An 18,420-nucleotide genomic window follows, 5' to 3' on the forward strand; every position below is an offset into this window, starting at 1 on the left:
CCCTCATAAACCTTTACAAACAATTCAAAGGGGATGTAATTATATATTCAAACAGTAGCTGTCAGAAATTAGTCCTGTTTTCCTTAACACATATCATTTTAGCACAATCCTGTTCATGAGATGCAGTCATTAATGGAGCACACGTTGGTTAGAAATCTGAGTTTTCCTGTTGGTGCAACTGGAGTTAACAATCAACATTTCAGCAATCAAACTGAATAAATTGTGTCATAGTTACTCTGTAAGAATTAATGATAAATGCAGACGATACGTTATTCAAACCTGCCATATTTGACAACACAAGTCTTTTTCAAACCTGATTATTTTCTGTTTGCATTACATAAAATAACACACTTTAAAAGCCTTTTCAGCTATGCAATCTTCTGTAGTAAGTTAAATTGCTTCAGACATAATTACATTGAAAACGTAATTACATTGAAAATCAGCTTATAGAACAAAAAAACATCCAACTTCACATCATACAGGCTGGAGTAAGAAACATGGTCACAGCAATAATTTAGAACATTTGCTCCTCTATGAAAGGTCCACATTAAATCTGATTGAACTGATTTTAGATCCAAAAAGAAACATACTTAACATTTTAGTTTCCAATAATCAGATCCTGACTATTGTTTCAGGTGTAAAAGCCGTCAAAAAAAGAAAAAATGGCAAAGTGAAGACCTTCATAAATTATGTTGCTGAAGAGCTGCATTATGTTCAAATTAAAACTTGGGCCAGCAGCTTGTCTCTAACTCTGCTCAACACAGAAACTGGACTCGGTTCTGCCAGAAGGAAAGAAGAAAGTCACAGTCAGCTAGAGGTTCAGAAAAAAAGGGGCTAAAATAGTGTAAACGTGTGAATACGCTTACATGTCTTGGCCTTTGTGAATCATGTGGTTGTTGTACTCCAAAACAGGAGGAAGGGTCTCCTCCTCTTCCTCAGGAAGCTGCAAAATTATATTGGTTAGAGACGTAAATTAAAGGGAAAGAGCACCATCTAGTGGTGGAAAAGGTGATCTTACCTCCCAGTAAGCCTCATCGTCGAAGCAGTGATCATCAGCAGGGTCACCCCAGATAGGAAACTTCAGGATGAACCCTTTAAAAAAATAAAATAATTACCTCTGGCGTCCTTTGATGACAGTAGATTTCACATCTCCATGTACATGTATACTCATTTCATAAAGAAATATTAGCATGTTAGTAACTGCTAACATGCTAATATTACTAACATTACTATTACTAACATTACTAATATTACTAATGTTACTAACATGCTAAGTCAGTCAGTCTGACTCAGATTTAACGTTTTATATATATATATATATATATATATATATATATATATATATATATATATATATATATAGATATATATATATATATATATATATATATATATATATAACACTCTGAAAATGCATTGCCAAAATAAGCACTGAAGTCAGCTGCATCACACTTCTTTTAAACTCACCAACAATGGCTCCCCCAACCAGTCCAAAGGCAATCGACACACATGTCCCAGCAGCTTGATATCCTCCCTGCGTTCCCATTCCTCGGTTTGCATATTTGCCCTCCTTATCAAATACATTTATCAGCCTAGGCGGAAGTAAAAATGTAGATAGAGATGTATATCAGATTTTGATGGATGGTTAACACATTTTTACATCAGTTGCTAATCTAATAGTCTGATGAAGTAAGGAGATTTTGCCAGTCGCACTATCCGTCTGGAGAACCAAGGTCTGGGGTGTGTCAAAAGGAAAAAAACATATATTTTCTCCCTTTTCTGCATCTTTCTAGTGATTATTTCAATATAAGTACCAAATCAGTGATCTGACCGATGAGCGATTAGTTGTGCACCTCTTTTGGCTGACTGCACTGAAAGCGGAAACTGAAATGCTTAGGATTTGGCCTATAAGTGGTCTTTGATTTGTGCAAAATGGCCCCAAATTGAGTCAAATATCAGAATGTAAATCTAGAAATGAATAAATCAAAACAAAAATGTTTACAGCAATTACATTTCTTGATATTTTTGTTATTATTGCCTCATTTGAGAAAGCAGGAGGGGCTAGTACAGAGAACCACCACTGCCACAGCTAAAGTTTTCTGGTCAGGGTTGAATGAGGTTTGAGTTATGACTGTGTTCATTCGGCTCACCCTTCTTTACCGTAGACTTCCTCATTAGCTGTTGCAGCAACGATAGCACCGATGAAGCCGCCAAGCATTCCTGGGACGGCATGCAGATTGTGAACACCACATGTGTCCTGGAGCTTTAGGGTTTTCTCCAAAAAGGGCTGTGAACAAAATTAAAGTTGTTTTTAGAAGTACTTTCTCAATCTGTCCATTTCATATTGAAAGTGTAGATGTGCCTAAAATAACTCATCTTAGTAACTTGGTACTTTCCTGCCATGCTGCCAACTTCCTGTTTAAAACACATTCTTGTCTTTTTTTCACCTCTACGTCTGCAGATGACCACAGTGAAAACATGCAGACTTACTGAGACAAAGACGTAGCCGAAGGTGGAGATGATGCCCATGCAGAAGCCCACAATGAGCGAGCCGTAAGGAGTGATCATAAACTCTGCTGCCGTTCCCATGGCTACAGCACCTGCCAGAGTGGCATTCTGGATATGAACCTGTTGCACAAGGCGGGCAGAGGACATGTTATTCACGACCAACATGAGAAACATGCCTGATTATTGCATTATTAAGAGATTCTGCTTTAGCAAATGTACCATATCCAATTTTCCTCTTTTGTGGAACATGCTGGACAAGGCAACAGCAGTGAGAACGGAGGAGGCGAGGGTGATGTAGGTGTTTATGAACGCTCTGTGCTGTCCGTCGCCGTGGTCTGCGATGGCTGAGTTGAAACTGGGCCAGTACATCCACAGAAACAATGTACCTGCAATCAGATTAATAATTTATCTAAAGATCTGTGAGAGAAGAGTTCCACGTTTTAAGCCAAAGTAAAGCTCTAGTTACCAATCATTGCGAACAGATCCGAGTGGTAGTTGGGCCCGTGGAGCTGTTTACTTTGATGTAAGTTTGGTCGATAGAGCACCCAGGAGATGGCCAGTCCGTAATACCCTCCAAAGCAGTGGATGACCATAGATCCTCCAGCATCTCTGCACTGTAACGTTAGCGACACGTCAGGAAAAACTCTCTCTAAAGGGAATGAAATCTGGTCTGATTGGCCAATCAGACTCACGTGAAGCAGATCAAGGATGATGTATTCCTCCACAGCAAACAAAGTGACACCAAACAAGGTGACAACCATGAGCTGGACGGGGCTCACTTTACCCAGCAGGGCACCGAAGGCGATCAGAGAGCCGGCGCAGCAGAAGTCTGCATTGATGATGCTGTTTGGAAGAAGGCGAGTTCAAGCTCAACTGGAAATATGTCTTCATTTTTCACAGATCACATCAGCTGACAGGTGAAAGAATGCAGTTTCACTTTAGTTACATAATAAACTCCACAGAGAGAAGTACTTACTTCTCAACGCCAATGTAGATTTTTCCAGTCTCCGGATCAAGGGAGTGGAACCAGCCCTGCATGAGAAGAGCCCACTGCAGGCCGAACGAGGCGATCAGGAAGTTGAAGCCCACGCCGCCGTAGCTGTAGCGTTTCAGAAACGTCATGAGGAAACCAAATCCAACAAAGATCATCACATGGACGTCCTGGAAGCCTGCAGGTGTAGAAACGTACGACGGGGTTGTTATGTAACAGCCTATTCTGAACAAGACGACGCAGTTTCTCAAAAAATTTAAAAACAACAATATCTGTACAACTCCAAATCCAATCTGCATGATTAAAAAGCGAGGTCAGTTTCATTCATGATTTTTTCCTATATGTGCAATAATATTTTATGAGAGAACTTGCAGAAGACTTTTGTTGCAGAATACAGTTTTGTTCAACTGCGTCCAGGCCACCCAGATAATAGATATGACAAAAACAGATAGATAATCTTTAATTAAATATTTTCCCATAAATTAGTTCTTAGTTTCTGGTCTTTTCTTTGGCTCTGTGGAAAAGTACCTAAATTTTCCCTGACAGAGAAGGAAACTGACAAAAGCACATTTTGCATTCAGACAATTTTTCTCAAACATCCATCACACCTGCACTAAAATCTCTGGCAACCTTTTCATACTTACTGGGATATCTGAAGTAGAAGTCATTGTCAATGTCGGTGAGGTTATTTTTATGCTTGTACTCCACCCAGTGTGAGTCTGATTCCTTGTCATAGCGGATGAAAACCCCAAACAGAACGATCATAGCAATCTGCCAGACAAAGCAGACGGCTGGCAGACTCACACGGATGTATGTGTTCTTCTGTGGACCCAGTCTCTCGCAACAGTTTCCCATGATGATGATGATGGTGCTGACCCTCTTCTGGTACTGGTCCTGTCAGTCCGGTGCCCCGTCTGTGTCTGGCAATAGCATGTCATCATTTTTATAAAGCGATTTGTGTTGGGGGCGGGATCTCGTCCACCACCCAGAAGCAAGGTGTGGACTCATTATACCTGCTGAGAACAAAGCCACGCCTCATCTGATGTTTGTAGACTCATAATATCACTTCTGGAAAAGGCTACAGGAAGTGGAAAGCGCAACACAGCACAGACAGAAATGTAATATTAAAAAGAAAAATGTTTGCATGTCCTCATTTTATGTTATTTCTCTAAATGTTTGAAAGAAGGTTGCACTGTTTGTTTGATTATTGGAAAAGGTTTTTGAGTTTCACCTTTTTGAGAACAGGTTAAACTTTTACCTGGTAACTGGTAACACGGAGATATCAGAGACACATAAATCTCTGACATATTAGTAACTTATAGTTAATGTTTTAGGGACTGTAAATATTTAAAGGAATTAGAGGTTAACTGTAATCTGTGAAATGTCTTTGCTCCAGTATCAGATATACAACTGACAGCACTACACAGGGAAAAGTAACATATAACAATAGGCAAAATGCAAAGCAAATGTATAAATAAACAATATACAACAGGATGAATATTGTTGACAATTGAGCATCATAAAATTAGACACAGTAACAGAATCTCCTACGATCTTTTCTGGCTAATTCCTGGTAAAGGAGAGCAAACCTGAAGAAACTGGGTGCAGAAGGTCAGTGACTTAAAGAATACTGCTGGTACGTTTATTAATTTGGAAATGTTTGGATGAGAGTTACTGCAAATCAGATAATGTGTGCAGTTTTTAAAGGATCTTGGATGAAGAAGTGAAGAAGGCCTGTATAAAAACTTTTCAAACTGACATCACTACAAAGTAATTCTGGGAGAAAGTGAAGTTTAACAGAAAATCAAGTTTAAATTTCAGAATGTCATTTTCTACATGTTAAGCATGAAAAGGACATTTTTATGCTTAAACCAGAATTCAAATTTCTGGTTTGAGTTCCAGAAATGAAAAAAACTCTTTCACTGGGATTCAAAATGTACACTTAATCATAAAGCAAAATATTGTGGATTAAATGAGAAGATGAAAGAAAAAACACTTCAATGTCTGAAATATATGCTCAAAATGTAAAATAGAGTTCCTCAATAAGCTCAAGCTGAAGTGAAGATTTTTTTCACATTTTAAAGTAAAATCTGAAATGTAATTTTTAACTACTTTTAATTAGATTTAAAATAATGACAATCTACATGTCAAAATGTCATATTTAGAATAACAAAACGTATTTTCTTCTTCATTATATTCATATTTTACCAGTTTAACGTGTCACTGCGAGCAGTTTTGACCATTTTCTTTGCAGTAGAGTGTGAGGAACGTCTTTGCCCACATTCAAAGTCACATGCTCACCACCTTTAAAAACGTTTTGTGTGCTTCATATCTCACTGATCACCTGACCAAAGATAAATTACAGTTAAAGAGTTCATCATATTTCAGGTATGGCTCCCTGAGTGACACCTAGAACATTCCACTCGATATCTGTTTTCTCATTTAAACATATTCACCTCACACTTATGTAACACTGGCTAGTCAGAGATTTCATGATAAATTCCCAGGATGCTCTAAGGATCTATGAATGATAAAGATGGCAACGTTCGATTAAACAATAGTAATAATATTATTTTTGAGTGCTGGAGTTTTTTATTGCTGTGTTTTCATTTGACGTGTTCAGTTTCTAAAATTTGTTTGCAAGAATATCTAGAAAACAAAACATAAATATGTTTTCTTGTAGGTAACTGAATTGAAAGTATAGACACAAAGTGTATGTTAAGTAATTTATCTTCTTGTGTTCTTAGAAATATGTGCTGAATGCTAAATTAATGCAAATTTGTAAGCAAGATTTTGTATTCCAAGTTAAAAAGTATCAGATCTCTTCCACATTTTGTCTTGCTCCTTTTTTGTACACTGACATTTTTCAGATAATCGAACCAATTTTAGCATCAAAAGTTTCTGAATTATGATTTCCTTTATTCAGTGAAAAAACCTATAAATTCAACCTGATGTCATGTGAAAATTAAATATGTAGGAGTGTAAATATGACCACTTGGCGGAAACAAAAATTGGCGAAATGGATGCATGACAACCGACAAAGACTCACTCATCACTGTGGAGGGGTTTGTTAATTCATCCCTATTTAAGGATTTTCAAGTATAAATATTGGAATCAAATTAAAGTCCAGACTTTGACTAGGCCACTGCAAACCTTCTCATTTTTAGCCATCTAATCGGACTTGCTAATATGTTTTGCATCATTCTCCCAACTGGGTTAGAACTTAAGTTCACAAACTGGTAGTCAGATGTTCTCTTTTGGGATTTATTTATTATTTAGCTGAATTCATGTTTCCACCATCAAGTTTGACTTCTGGTATTAATTTAAGCTTTTAACCATTTTCAAACCAGTAGATCTCTTTGTTTCTCATCTGGTCTTAAAATCATTTAAATCAAAGTATAGAGTGTTGATGTTCTTACTTTTCTGCTGCCTACTTCATGTTGTCAGACAGTTTCTTCTAAGTTGATTATCTGGACTGTATTTTCCATTTTTATCATGCTTGTTTTCCACTATATTTACAATGTTGTTTAGTATTTCAATTAGCCAATATGACCAGGTCAAAATTAAATCCACTTTGTCAAAGTTGACAAAAGCATAAATGCTGCATAAGTAGTAAAGAGATAATATGCATCTGTTAAAAGGCTCTTTGTTGGGTCTATTTTAGTTCCCAACCTGCAAGGAATCAACCAAAAACACAAATTGCTTTTCTGCAGAAAAGGGAAGCTGAGCCAGACGCGGAGAACCGCCGTCAAACACTGTCTGTGGTTAACTCCGTCTGCTCTCAGTCCCCAACTGCCTTTTATTATGATTACAAAGAAGGAGGTTGGCTTTTTCACACAATGAATTAAAAGACCTTTACTACAGGATGATCCGGAACCTTCTGTGGACATGCCCTTACAAGGACACAAGGCTGACCATTACCAATCAGTTTCACAGGAAGCTAATAAAACAATCAGCCAATGACCACAGCAGCTGAGGACACAGGAATGTGTAAATGTTTCTAGCCTCCAGGCAAACATCCTAAAAACAGTTAATGATGTACCACAAAAGAAAGACGTCAAACAAGCAACACACAAAATAATAATATGAAAACATTACCTTAAACTCATAAGTAAATGAACCTAGATCAGTTTTTCTAACACTCTTCTAAGGAACACTTTACTCCTTTTGGTTGATGAAAAACATGTTTACAGACACAGAGAGTCCTCAGTCAGGAGACAAAGTGCCATGAAAATGAGGAATGTCACTGAGTCACAAGGTCACATTTAAACATCTTTATACAGAAGCATTCAGGCTGCTGAAAATCCCTCAAGCAAAAATAAATCTTGCTGTTATTCAGTACTTTGTAAACATTTGGGTCATGCTAGAAATGCGGCTGTCATAAGTTTAGAGAAATTATCAAATGTTTTATTATAATTATATGATTTTATTATGTTTCCATGCAAAGTGTAGACATATAGAAAGTCTCCACACTAAAATAATTTATTATTATAATTTGTCAGTTTGTTTTGGACGTAGTTGGATAACGTCCAAAACGTTATCCAATGTTGTTGGATAACTATTTCTAAACTCCCTAAGCAATCATCAGCCTTGGTCAGTTTTCCTTTTCAGCTACAAAAAATTCAGGATTTGTTGAGTTTATGGTCTTTAGAAGGTAAAGAAGGAAAAGTTAGTCTGTTTTAATGCATCTAATATTTATTTACTTCCCCTTATTTAACAGTGAAACCAGCTAGCCTTTAATAGGGTGAGAAAAACTGGTGTAAGTTAAAAATTACAGAATTAATTCAAACAGAAAAGGTATGAAAGCATAAGAACAGAAAATGTGTTGAGCAATACTTAAAATCAATTCAATTCAGTGTATTTACATAGACTCCATTCACAACAAATTTACAAAAATATTCAATTTAATCACACAAATATACCAATTAATCATCTTTATTGAAAAGTACGCTCAATCAATTATTTGTAGTTTAAAAATGTTTGTCTAAGGAAACCCAGCAGAGTGACTTTGTTTTATTGACGCGACAAAAACTATCAACGTAAAAAAGTTCACGCAAAAACTCTTAAAACACACCATCAATCTCGTCAACCACTCCTTTAAAAGCTTAATTAAATAAAGAATAAACAAAGGATTCTGTTTTCATAAATGAGTCCTTTACCTAAGCCCCAGCTAGAATAAAATACAAGTAGAATAGTGAATGTAAAATACAAGTCTTTGTATCTAGAAAAGTCAAAATAATTAATAAATCACCTAAACAAATCAGGGAACCGTGATGTATGTTAAGATTCCCCCAATGACCCTTTGATACTGGAAATGCAGAATTAGAGCCTAAAGATGTTTTATTGCATCTGCTGTGTCAGTTTAGTCCTGATTAATAATCATATTGAAAGAGTGTGCAGCTGGATTTAGCTCAAAGCCCACAGGACGCTGTTTCAACAAGAGTTGAGGTGCAACAGTAGCGTTTGTTTACAAACTGCAGACTGCACCAGCAAAGACGACTGCATTTTGTCACCTTTATAGTGAGTGAGAGCTCTGTTACAACACAATGTTCACTTTACATTTTTCATCCATTGCTGCTGAGGGTGGGACAATTTTTGAACAGGGAGCGCTTAGATTTCCTTGAGTCAAAAACAAGCAATAAAACGATCAACGCGTGTAAGTATATTCTTTAATATACGTGGATTTATTCATAAAGTATGAGTACATCCAGATTTGAAGTCAGAGTTTGCTGATAAGAGCCAAACCAGACCTGCTTTGTTCCTACAGCAGCTTAATTAAAGTTTACTTTAACTTTACATTATCGTCAATCTTCTTAAACTTGCTTCGTGATTCAAGAACCACCAGGACCAATTTATGGGGAGGCAAATATTCTACAAAACTTGGATTATTCAAAGCTAACAAGTGCACTGGATGCTGATGATTAATCTACAGAGCCCCACTTCAAAATGTTAAAAACAATCTTTTCACCTTTTTGATATTTGTTGTTGTAAATGGGTATTAGATGTAAAATGTACACCTGGCATTATTATGAACTAAACCTCAACTGTGCTAAAACTGCTATAGCAGAATAAACCCCGGTTATTTTCACATACAATGTCTTATAAAGTAAAGGGAAAAAAATAGATAAATAAAAGCGTTTGGCAAAACATTTTTTTTCTAACTAAAGCTCATAAGATAGTCCACAGACGACAGAGGACTGTGGAAAGGTGGAAACATCTGCTTGTAAGCTAAGTGATAAACACTAAGACATGATAAAATATTGCCCTGAATAGATGAAACATGTGACAGAGGAGCAGTGTGGAGGTTTCAGATCTAATCAGAAGAAAGTATCTAAGTTATGCTTCGTCACATGCCGTGGCGCATAGCACTGGAATGAACGCAGCAAAGATACAAAGAGCGGCTGTCAGTCTCGGGTAAGTGAGCCATACCACAGTGGCCTTCAGTTATTTAAACAAAAATAAAACTTTGAAGATTGTTCTGTTGTTTGGTTAGCATTGTCTGGTAGCGTGGCTGATTAAATGGAGATGAATGCACATCCAAACAAAAATCGGATGTGTGCTTAATTATGTTGTGGGTTTCCCCCTGTACTGCCACAGTAGTCAAATTGAGCACACTTTGATTTAACTCGTCAACCTGCAGAAAGTGACTAATGTTGGAGGAATTTCTCTGCAGGTACAGAAACCACACAAAGACAGATGTCATGAAGATATCATAGCGTCAGCCGATCGGTCGGCTTGCTCTTGGTGACGGAAATCTGCCCCCCTGCAGGCGATGCTCCTTTCTGATAATTTTCAGCATGAAGAGCAGAGGGCGCCTTGTCGGCCAGCATCTTTGCTCCTCACATGTTGCCTCATGCGACAGCATGCAGAGATCTTTCTGCAGGATCTCCGTCACATGACGCAGGTAGACGCACAGTAATGACTGTGACCGAGAGCAGCCTCCATTCTCAGACGGAGCAACATCAGTTGTTGCACTTGCAGTTCCTTCTTCTTTTTCTTTTGCTTGTTTCATTTAGTAGATCAGAGAAAATCCCGTGTTTATTTCTCTATTAAAATGCACACTGACGTTGAAAATACAGGTATCATGAGGTGAAGCAGGTTATTTTATCCTCAGCATTGTTTAAATAATGTTCCTCTGTCTGGTATGATATATGTGTTTATTTTAGAATGTGGTTTATTAAAAAAAAAAAAAAAAAAAAAGCTCATATAATCCACCTTATTTGTTTTGCTAAATGTAAACAAAATTTTAGAAACAATTTTTTAAACATGATGATTCTCATGTTGAAATATATACCGGTATATATATAATCATCCAAACAACGAATGTGATCATTTCTCTTCCTCCTGTAGTTTGCTTATGACAAACGCTAAAATATGTCAAAGAAAACGTTATCCTGAAATGAAAAATATTGAATTAAAAGCAGTCTCATTCTGAAATTAAAATATATTTGTACTTACAAAATGCTTAGAGAAATAGAATATGAAAACAGATGAGAAAAAAACACATTACTGTTTTTAGAGTTTTCCCTAAATTGTTTTCCAATTGTCGTTCATTGGAAAAACATTGGATCTTAATTAAATATTTATTTTCCAATTAATCTCTAAAAGTTCAAAACAATAAAAATTCCCACTTTTGGAATTCATTGGAGAATGACGTGTGTAGTAAAACAAATACTCTGAGATTATTTAAACTTGAACATCTAGTGAGTAAATGTTAATTTATCGTCTCCAGACAGATTTACTATTTGACAAAAGAGTCTCCAAAAACAACTCCCTGCTGTTGTCTCATACAGACACTTTAACAGTGTTGAAATCAAATGAGACAATCTTAATTTGGTCAAATTGTTGGATCTGTTGTGCACTTAGAATCGCAGTTCAAAACCAGATGTGCCTGTAATTCTGGACGTTGACAAATGATTTGTCTGATTAACTAATCTATCACACAAGCTGTCAAAAGAGCAGGGAGGAATCTTCTCATCTTGCAAGAACTTTGTTCTGTTCATGTTTTGTTTCCTTGGAGGCAAATAAATCACAACTCTTTCATCAGACGAACTAAACGTTACACAAAACAAGCTCAACCAGTAAGGTTTCAATTACAAAACAGCTGCAGGGGGGATGGAAAGTCTTGACTGATGAGGGACACACCTTCCTCTTTGCACGAACAGCATGGAGCTTTATTTAGTCTAGAGCACAAGTGTCAAACTCCAGTCCACAAGGGCCGGCGTCCGGCAGTTTTTAGATGTGCCACAGGTACAAAACACTGGAATGAAATGGTTTAATTGCCTCCTCCTTGTGCAGATCAGTTCTCCAGAGCCTTGCTAATGACCTAATTATTCTATTCAGGTGTGGTGCAGCAGAGGCACATCTAAAAGTTGCAGGACAGCGGCCCTCGAGGACTGGAGTTTGAGACCCCTGGTCTAGAGGATGCCAAAGCACCTCAGACTACATTCAGTCATTCACACACTCATGGTGGAGTTACATTGCAGCCACAGCTCCTCTGTGGCTGACTGACAGAAATGAAAACGGCTCCACTGGACCCGCTGGTCACCAGGAGGCAAAGCGGATGAAGGTGACTGGACAACTCCGACCTCCTCAGCTGCTGTCGCCCCATCATTCTCATACATAACTGTTTGGGAATTTCTAGCCGTGATATTCAATTTCTAGTAAAAATAGCAACAGATATTCATATTATACTTGAATGCCTGGAAGTTTTTTTCTCTCTTATTCATCCATCCATCCATTTTCTTACACCCTTATCCCTAGAGGGTCAGGAGGGTTGCTGGTTCCTCTCCAGCTACATTCTGGGCAAGAGGTGGGTTCACCCTGGACAGGTCGCCAGTCTGTCGCAGGGCAACACAGAGACACACAAGACACACAACCATTCACACACACACTCACACCTCGGGAGAATTTAGAGACCAATTAACGGTCATGTTTTTGGACTGTGGGAGGAAGCCGGAGAACCCGGAGAGAACCCACTATGCACAGGGAGAACATGCAAACTCCATGCAGAAAGACCCCGGGCCGGGAATCGAACCCAGGACCTTCTTGCTGCAAGGCAACAGCTCTACCAACTGTGCAGCCCTCTTTCTTTTATCTACAGGTTTGAATTAGGTTTGAAGCACAAAGTCTCAAAGCGTGCTCTCACTGCAAAGAGGATTATCCACACTGAAATGTCTAATACACATTAAATAAACGTCAAGAAAAGAAACTGCACAAAATTTCATGATTATTTAACTTGATCTAATCTGTGCAGCTGATACAAAGGACCAGACAAAGGTGTTTTCTTAGGTCTCTGGTGACAGTATGTAACCTCTGAGTGACTTCACACACTCAGAGTAGAGTAGTCATCAGTAGACATGTGTTTGTCATTCAGGAATGTCACCTGCTCACTCTCTAAAAATGCAGCTGTTAGCAAAGGTTTTCCTCTCCTATCACATAACACATTTGAACAATGCTTTGGGTAATAGTTTCAGTTTTGGCAGGGGGAGAAAAGGCAAAACTATTCATTGGTTTTTTTTCATCAATAAACACCAGGAAACAATCTGTCCATTCATCTGAGGTAACACTTTTATGCATACAAGGTCTGCAGGGATCTGGTGCCTATTTCCAGAAATGAAGGGGTGAGATGCAGGACTACACTGTGGACAAGTCACAACAGCAACACAGACAAGACAGCAATTATGGGACTCCCACTTAGTCATGAAGTCTCCTCATTTTACTATGTCACCAGGTGATTCTGAATGCATCCTTGCACTGAACAAGTGTGTGGAACAAATCAATGTGTGGATGTTACCACAATGTTCTCCAGCTGAACAAAAACAGAACTGAAGTTATTATCTTTGGACATAAACAGGAACGAAGCAGAGTCAACACAACATATATTACAGATAGAAACTGGAGATCAGGCATGAAATCTGGGTGTAGTGACCTAAACATTGAGAGTCACTTAAAGACAGTTACAAAGTCAGCCTTCTATCACCTGAAGAGCATCTCGAGGATTTTGTCTCAGTGAGATCTAGAGAAACTTGGTCCATTTATCTTCAGTCGCAGTGATTACTGCAACAGTGTTTTCACAGGTTTGCCTAAAACAATCAACCTTCCAGCTGCAGCTGATCCAGAATGCTGCTGCTCGCATTCTGACTAAAACCAGAAAGTTAGAGCACATCTCCCAAGTTCAAAAGTCCCTACACTGGCTCCATGTAGCTCAGAGAATAAACTTTAAAATACTTATTTTAGTTTATAAATCACTGAATGGCTTAGCAACAAAATAAATAAATAAACTGCTGTTGCTGCATCAACTCTCCAGACCACTCAGGTCTTCTGGTTCTGGTCAAAATTTTTCATAAACACTTTCTTAAACCTTGCAGAAAGCCTTCATATAAAAATGAAAACAACGTAGGGTGTGTTAACATTGTGGCTTAACCACGGGATGCTACTCAAGTTCACACGTTGTGAAGCAGGTATAGTGTGTTTGGGAAAATGTAACTATTGTGATTCATTCCAGCGAGAGTCGATGCACTGAATACTGCTACTTTTTAAAAGTTATTTTGATACAACAGCACATGCAGCAGAATAAATCATCTCTTTCAAACTGGTTATAGATGTGAATGAAGTAGCAACATTTCACCACTTGTTAGAAAATGCAGCTGTCTCTATTTCTGTTGTAGCTGCACTTCACGTGACTCCTGCTTCAAAAGTGTCAGCAGCAGCTCACTGACATTATCTGCTTTTACACTGCTGACCTCTCAGCTTTTATAAGATGATTTATATTTATCTCAAAGTTAAACAACATAGCTGCAGATTTTGACCCTGAAAAATGATTGAAATTTGATTTATTTTAAACAGATTCATACCCAATTTCTCCTTGAATTAAATATTAATTCAAATATTTTTTTTTTTTTAAAGTACTTTTTGTTTTTCCGTCTGTCATTTGTACACAAATGGAAACTGGAAAAAATAGTAAAAATTGTTTGAGTGGATACAGATCAAAATATATTTAAGTGTAGAGTGGCTCCTACACATCATAGTGCAAGCTTGTATTTTCTGCAGCATGTTTCTTTACTGAAGGACAGTTTCGTGTCAGATTCTCTCCTAGTGCTGCAGCCAAACTCCAGTTCCTCTCATTATATGAATTTTCTCACTGAATTCAGAAATGAACACTCTCTTTCAAACAATTTTCACTTCTCCTGGCATATTGCAGCCGCTGTTGATACTGGCAGAATATTTTGAACATGTTTCTAAGGAAATTCTTCTCTCAGCTAAAACTAATTACTGTTCATCTTTTAGGGAAAAAAACAAGAAAGGTAATGAAAACATTTCCATGTACTAAAAACAATTTTCCCTGACAGCTGTTTATTTAAATAGTTTGACAAACCTTTTGAGTCATTTTGCATTTTTTTTCTTTAATCAGAACAGAAAACTGAATGAAAGTGATTCACTTTGCGTTCATACCTGGAACTAGTTCACTAAGCTCTTCTTCAATGGGATATTTTTAAAGGAGTTAAGCAAATTATGATTTAAGATCATTTATGCATGCATCACTTTTTATGCTGCTCACTTTTTACCAGCCACAGTTGTGTTTTACATTAAGTAAAACCTAAATTAAAACAATTCAGTGATTACTAAATGAAGTGAGAGCTGTGTAGATCTGTTTAAAGTGAGATTCCAGTTATCATTGGTTTCTGAGCTTATCTCTCCAGCTGCAGGCTTCTGCACCAGCACCAGGCCATCTCTCTTGTTAAAAGCAAACTCCCATCCCTTCTTTATTTGGGAAAGTTGCAAAGCGTTGCACAATTTTTGAGAGGCGGGACTGGAGCAGGGACTATAACTCACCTAGCTTCATGGCTCTCTCTCTCTCTCTCTGCATGATCCAAGGAAGTTGGATCGGCTCCAGATGAGTATGTTGAAACAGGTTTGGACACACCCTCCGCTTACACCTCATGACTTATTTGCGCTTTGAATTACGACTTTGAATGGACTGAATCTAGAAAGATTACTATGTCTGGAGTTTATCAATCTCTGTTGTGGGAACAGTTTTAATTAAGTTTACAGACTCACCATGGGAATATTTTGGGAGTGTTTTTTTTGTTACTTTTTTATGTCTTTTCTCTGTAATCCTTCAATGAATTACCTCAGTCAATTTTAAAAACAATACCTGAGTCACTTTTTTTAAACAAAAGCAGCCTTTGTATTGTAGTTTGTTATGTTCTCTAGGGTTCCTGAAGCTTGAAGAAAGTCTGCTGTATTTATTCCAAAGTTAGTTTTATGTATGTTTAAATTAATCATCCAATTATGTCCAAGTTTCATCCATATGTTGAAAAAAAATTGCAGCCTGGCAGCCCCAAAGCATGATGTCCCCACCACCATGCTTTACAGTTCTGTTACTTAGTCTTAAAATCCATTCTTACTGCAATCCCTCCAAACACAATTTCTTCTCACTGAGGCCAAATCACTAAATTTATGGAAGTTTGATGATTAAATTTTATTTCATTTGCAGTTTCCATGGTGAGTCCTGGGTTATTATCTAACATCTGGAGGTAAGAGTTTAGGTCAGCTGGCTTAAACAAGAACACAAAGAGTGTTTTCAGTAGGTTAATGATTTAAAAATGCATTTAAAAAAAAGATTTTTAAATGGATAAAGCAGAATTGCTTTTAGCTTCTCGAATGGCATCAGCTTCAAACCTTTTGAAATATAAAGTTTATTCTAAAAACCAGATCCACACTAGGAAACCAGCAAACTTAAATGAACTGTTATAGCAACAGTGCTGAAATTTATATCACAAACTTGATGATGGCAATAAAAAACTTTCAAAAGGACATTTACACAAACATAAGAGAGGATCAAAAGTGTATGTATTATATAAGACCCTGTGTGTACAAACGTTTGTTTCTGAAATTCAGCGTTTTTATGTGATTCCTTTAACCCTGAAAAGACTGAAAGTCTTAAAAGCAACAAAAAAGCAAAAATGTATTTGATGCTGCATGAAAATGTGTCACCAGGTCCGTAGATTTGTTGTATTTTCCAAAGTGCCTCCTGCTCTCACAGCAGAGCCCCACAGGGCCATGGGAGCTGCTGTTTTTATTCAGCTGAAAATATTCAGTCTCATCCTTTAGGCGGTTAACGATAGCTAGTTTTGATTAGACTCTTGCATTTCTTTTACAGCATTTAGAAAAAAGCTATACAAAAGCCCCTCTTCTCCTCAGAGCAGCTTTGCTGGACAGCACAACTGGAGAACACACACTCTCTTTCTCTTTCTCTCTCTCTCTCTCTCTCTGTCTGAAAAGAAGTTTTCTTGTGTTGAAGGCGACTTTGGAAAAGTCGAAATAAGAGAAAAAACGCCCCCAGGAGGCCGACCAACACACTTCCCGCCTCTAAAAGTAATTCTCCATGTAGTTTTCACACCAAGAAAAGCAAAAAAAAAATTATTAAAAAGCCAGTAAGATCCATTGATTTTCTTTTTTTATTTGAGTACTTTTTCAGTGTTCAGCTCTTCACCAGAAGGAAACTAAATATATAAAACAAGTGACAACAACAGGCTACTAATAAAAGGACAGAAAAAACCCTATGACAGAGAAGTGTGTCATGTGATTTTGTTGTGTATAGCATTGAGCTCAGTCCGAATTTTCTTGAACGTTGGTCTGTTTTTGGGGTCATACTGCCAGCAGTTGCTCATGACCCTGGAGATCTCCACGGGGCAGCCGTGAGGAGCTGGCATCCGGTATCCTGCAACAAGATTCACCATCAGCTCTCCGCAGGATTCCCTGAACTCCAGCGTTTATCCAAGAGACGTGTTTACCTTTCTCCACCTCGTCACGTGTCTGCTGGTTATTCATGCTGGTGTAGGGCGTCATCCCCATGGAGAACGTCTCCCACAGTAAGATCCCGAAGCTCCACACATCACTCTGAGTGGTATAGCGACCTGAGAGAGACAGCAGAGGGCAGCATTCGCAAAGGAAAAGGTGTTGTGTTCTTTTGACGGTTTGCAGTTTGCAAAGTGCAATAAGGGTGAAATCATTTTTGGCCTACCATAGTTCAGGGCCTCTGGAGCGGTCCATTTGACGGGGATCTGCCTCAGACCCCCCTCTGCAGAGTAGACCCCGTCATCTCGCTCGCGGGACATCCCAAAGTCGCTTATCTTCACCAGTTTGTGTTCTGCAACAAGGCAATTTCTGGCTGCGAGGTCCCTAACAAAAGAAACAGATGCATTAGGGGAGAAAAACAGACAGAAAAATCATGTTCTGCAGAAGAAACGGGAAGGAGAGAACAGACGATGGTGAAAAGGAAAGAGAAAACGTGTCTCTGGTGTTTTATGTGGGTTCGTTTTGACATTCTGTGATGCAGGCTGAGCAGCCATTCTTCCAGAAACCTGCTCTGATCTGTTCCCGCTGTGTGAACTGTTCTCAGCCAGATATCACAATCGCCGTCTCCTCCTCCTCTCCACAACTCCCACAGCTTCATGATGCCTCAATTCCTCAGCCCACATCGACTGTTTAACTCTCCATGAATTTTCTTGTTTTCAGAAATTTTCAATTGCATTGATCTCTACTTTTACGTTTTCGTTGAAACGAGCTACAAGGACATTTCAAGTCTGAATAAAGAACCTGTTAAATCTGTGTGCAGTCAAACTAGAGATAATGAGACTTTTCTCAATTAGCTCACAAATGAGAAGAAACATATTCTGCTAACAGAATAAAATAACTTCTTTCCTGGAATGAAGATGCAGAGCTGCTCCTATCATAACTTCACTGTGAAAAACCATTTCTCTGCATGAAGTTTGATTACGTTTCAATGGGGCACCGCGTGTGCACATAGGGGAAATTCTGCATGTGTTTGTTCATATTTATATAAAATAAAGCAAACAGTTCTGAAAGAACGGAGCTGTTTGCAATAAAAATAAAATAAAATGTTCCGAAAGGCA

General features: G+C 38.0%; 2 protein-coding genes across 2 annotated transcripts in view; both read right to left on the minus strand.

Annotated features, from left to right (window-relative positions):
* LOC122843207 (ammonium transporter Rh type C 2-like) overlaps window positions 1–4,417 on the minus strand; it is a 4,652-nt gene extending 235 nt beyond the window's left edge. The window contains exons 1-11 of the mRNA XM_044137809.1: window positions 4,144–4,417; window positions 3,485–3,677; window positions 3,201–3,351; window positions 2,975–3,122; window positions 2,728–2,894; window positions 2,491–2,628; window positions 2,151–2,287; window positions 1,468–1,592; window positions 1,019–1,092; window positions 867–943; window positions 1–779 (exon numbers count right to left, since the gene is read on the minus strand). The exon at window positions 1–779 is cut by the window's left edge and continues 235 nt beyond it. Of these exons, the coding sequence (XP_043993744.1) occupies window positions 746–779; window positions 867–943; window positions 1,019–1,092; window positions 1,468–1,592; window positions 2,151–2,287; window positions 2,491–2,628; window positions 2,728–2,894; window positions 2,975–3,122; window positions 3,201–3,351; window positions 3,485–3,677; window positions 4,144–4,354 (1,455 nt within the window). The 5' untranslated portion in view covers window positions 4,355–4,417 and the 3' untranslated portion in view covers window positions 1–745. The remainder of the gene's footprint in view (window positions 780–866; window positions 944–1,018; window positions 1,093–1,467; window positions 1,593–2,150; window positions 2,288–2,490; window positions 2,629–2,727; window positions 2,895–2,974; window positions 3,123–3,200; window positions 3,352–3,484; window positions 3,678–4,143) is intronic.
* A 12,538-nt stretch (window positions 4,418–16,955) lies between these two features.
* fes (FES proto-oncogene, tyrosine kinase) overlaps window positions 16,956–18,420 on the minus strand; it is a 29,264-nt gene continuing 27,799 nt past the window's right edge. The window contains exons 16-18 of the mRNA XM_044097982.1: window positions 17,529–17,686; window positions 17,299–17,421; window positions 16,956–17,225 (exon numbers count right to left, since the gene is read on the minus strand). Of these exons, the coding sequence (XP_043953917.1) occupies window positions 17,083–17,225; window positions 17,299–17,421; window positions 17,529–17,686 (424 nt within the window). The 3' untranslated portion in view covers window positions 16,956–17,082. The remainder of the gene's footprint in view (window positions 17,226–17,298; window positions 17,422–17,528; window positions 17,687–18,420) is intronic.

The sequence above is a fragment of the Gambusia affinis genome, linkage group LG02, assembly GCF_019740435.1.
Source record: "Gambusia affinis linkage group LG02, SWU_Gaff_1.0, whole genome shotgun sequence".
NCBI classification, from domain to species: Eukaryota; Metazoa; Chordata; class Actinopteri; order Cyprinodontiformes; family Poeciliidae; genus Gambusia; species Gambusia affinis.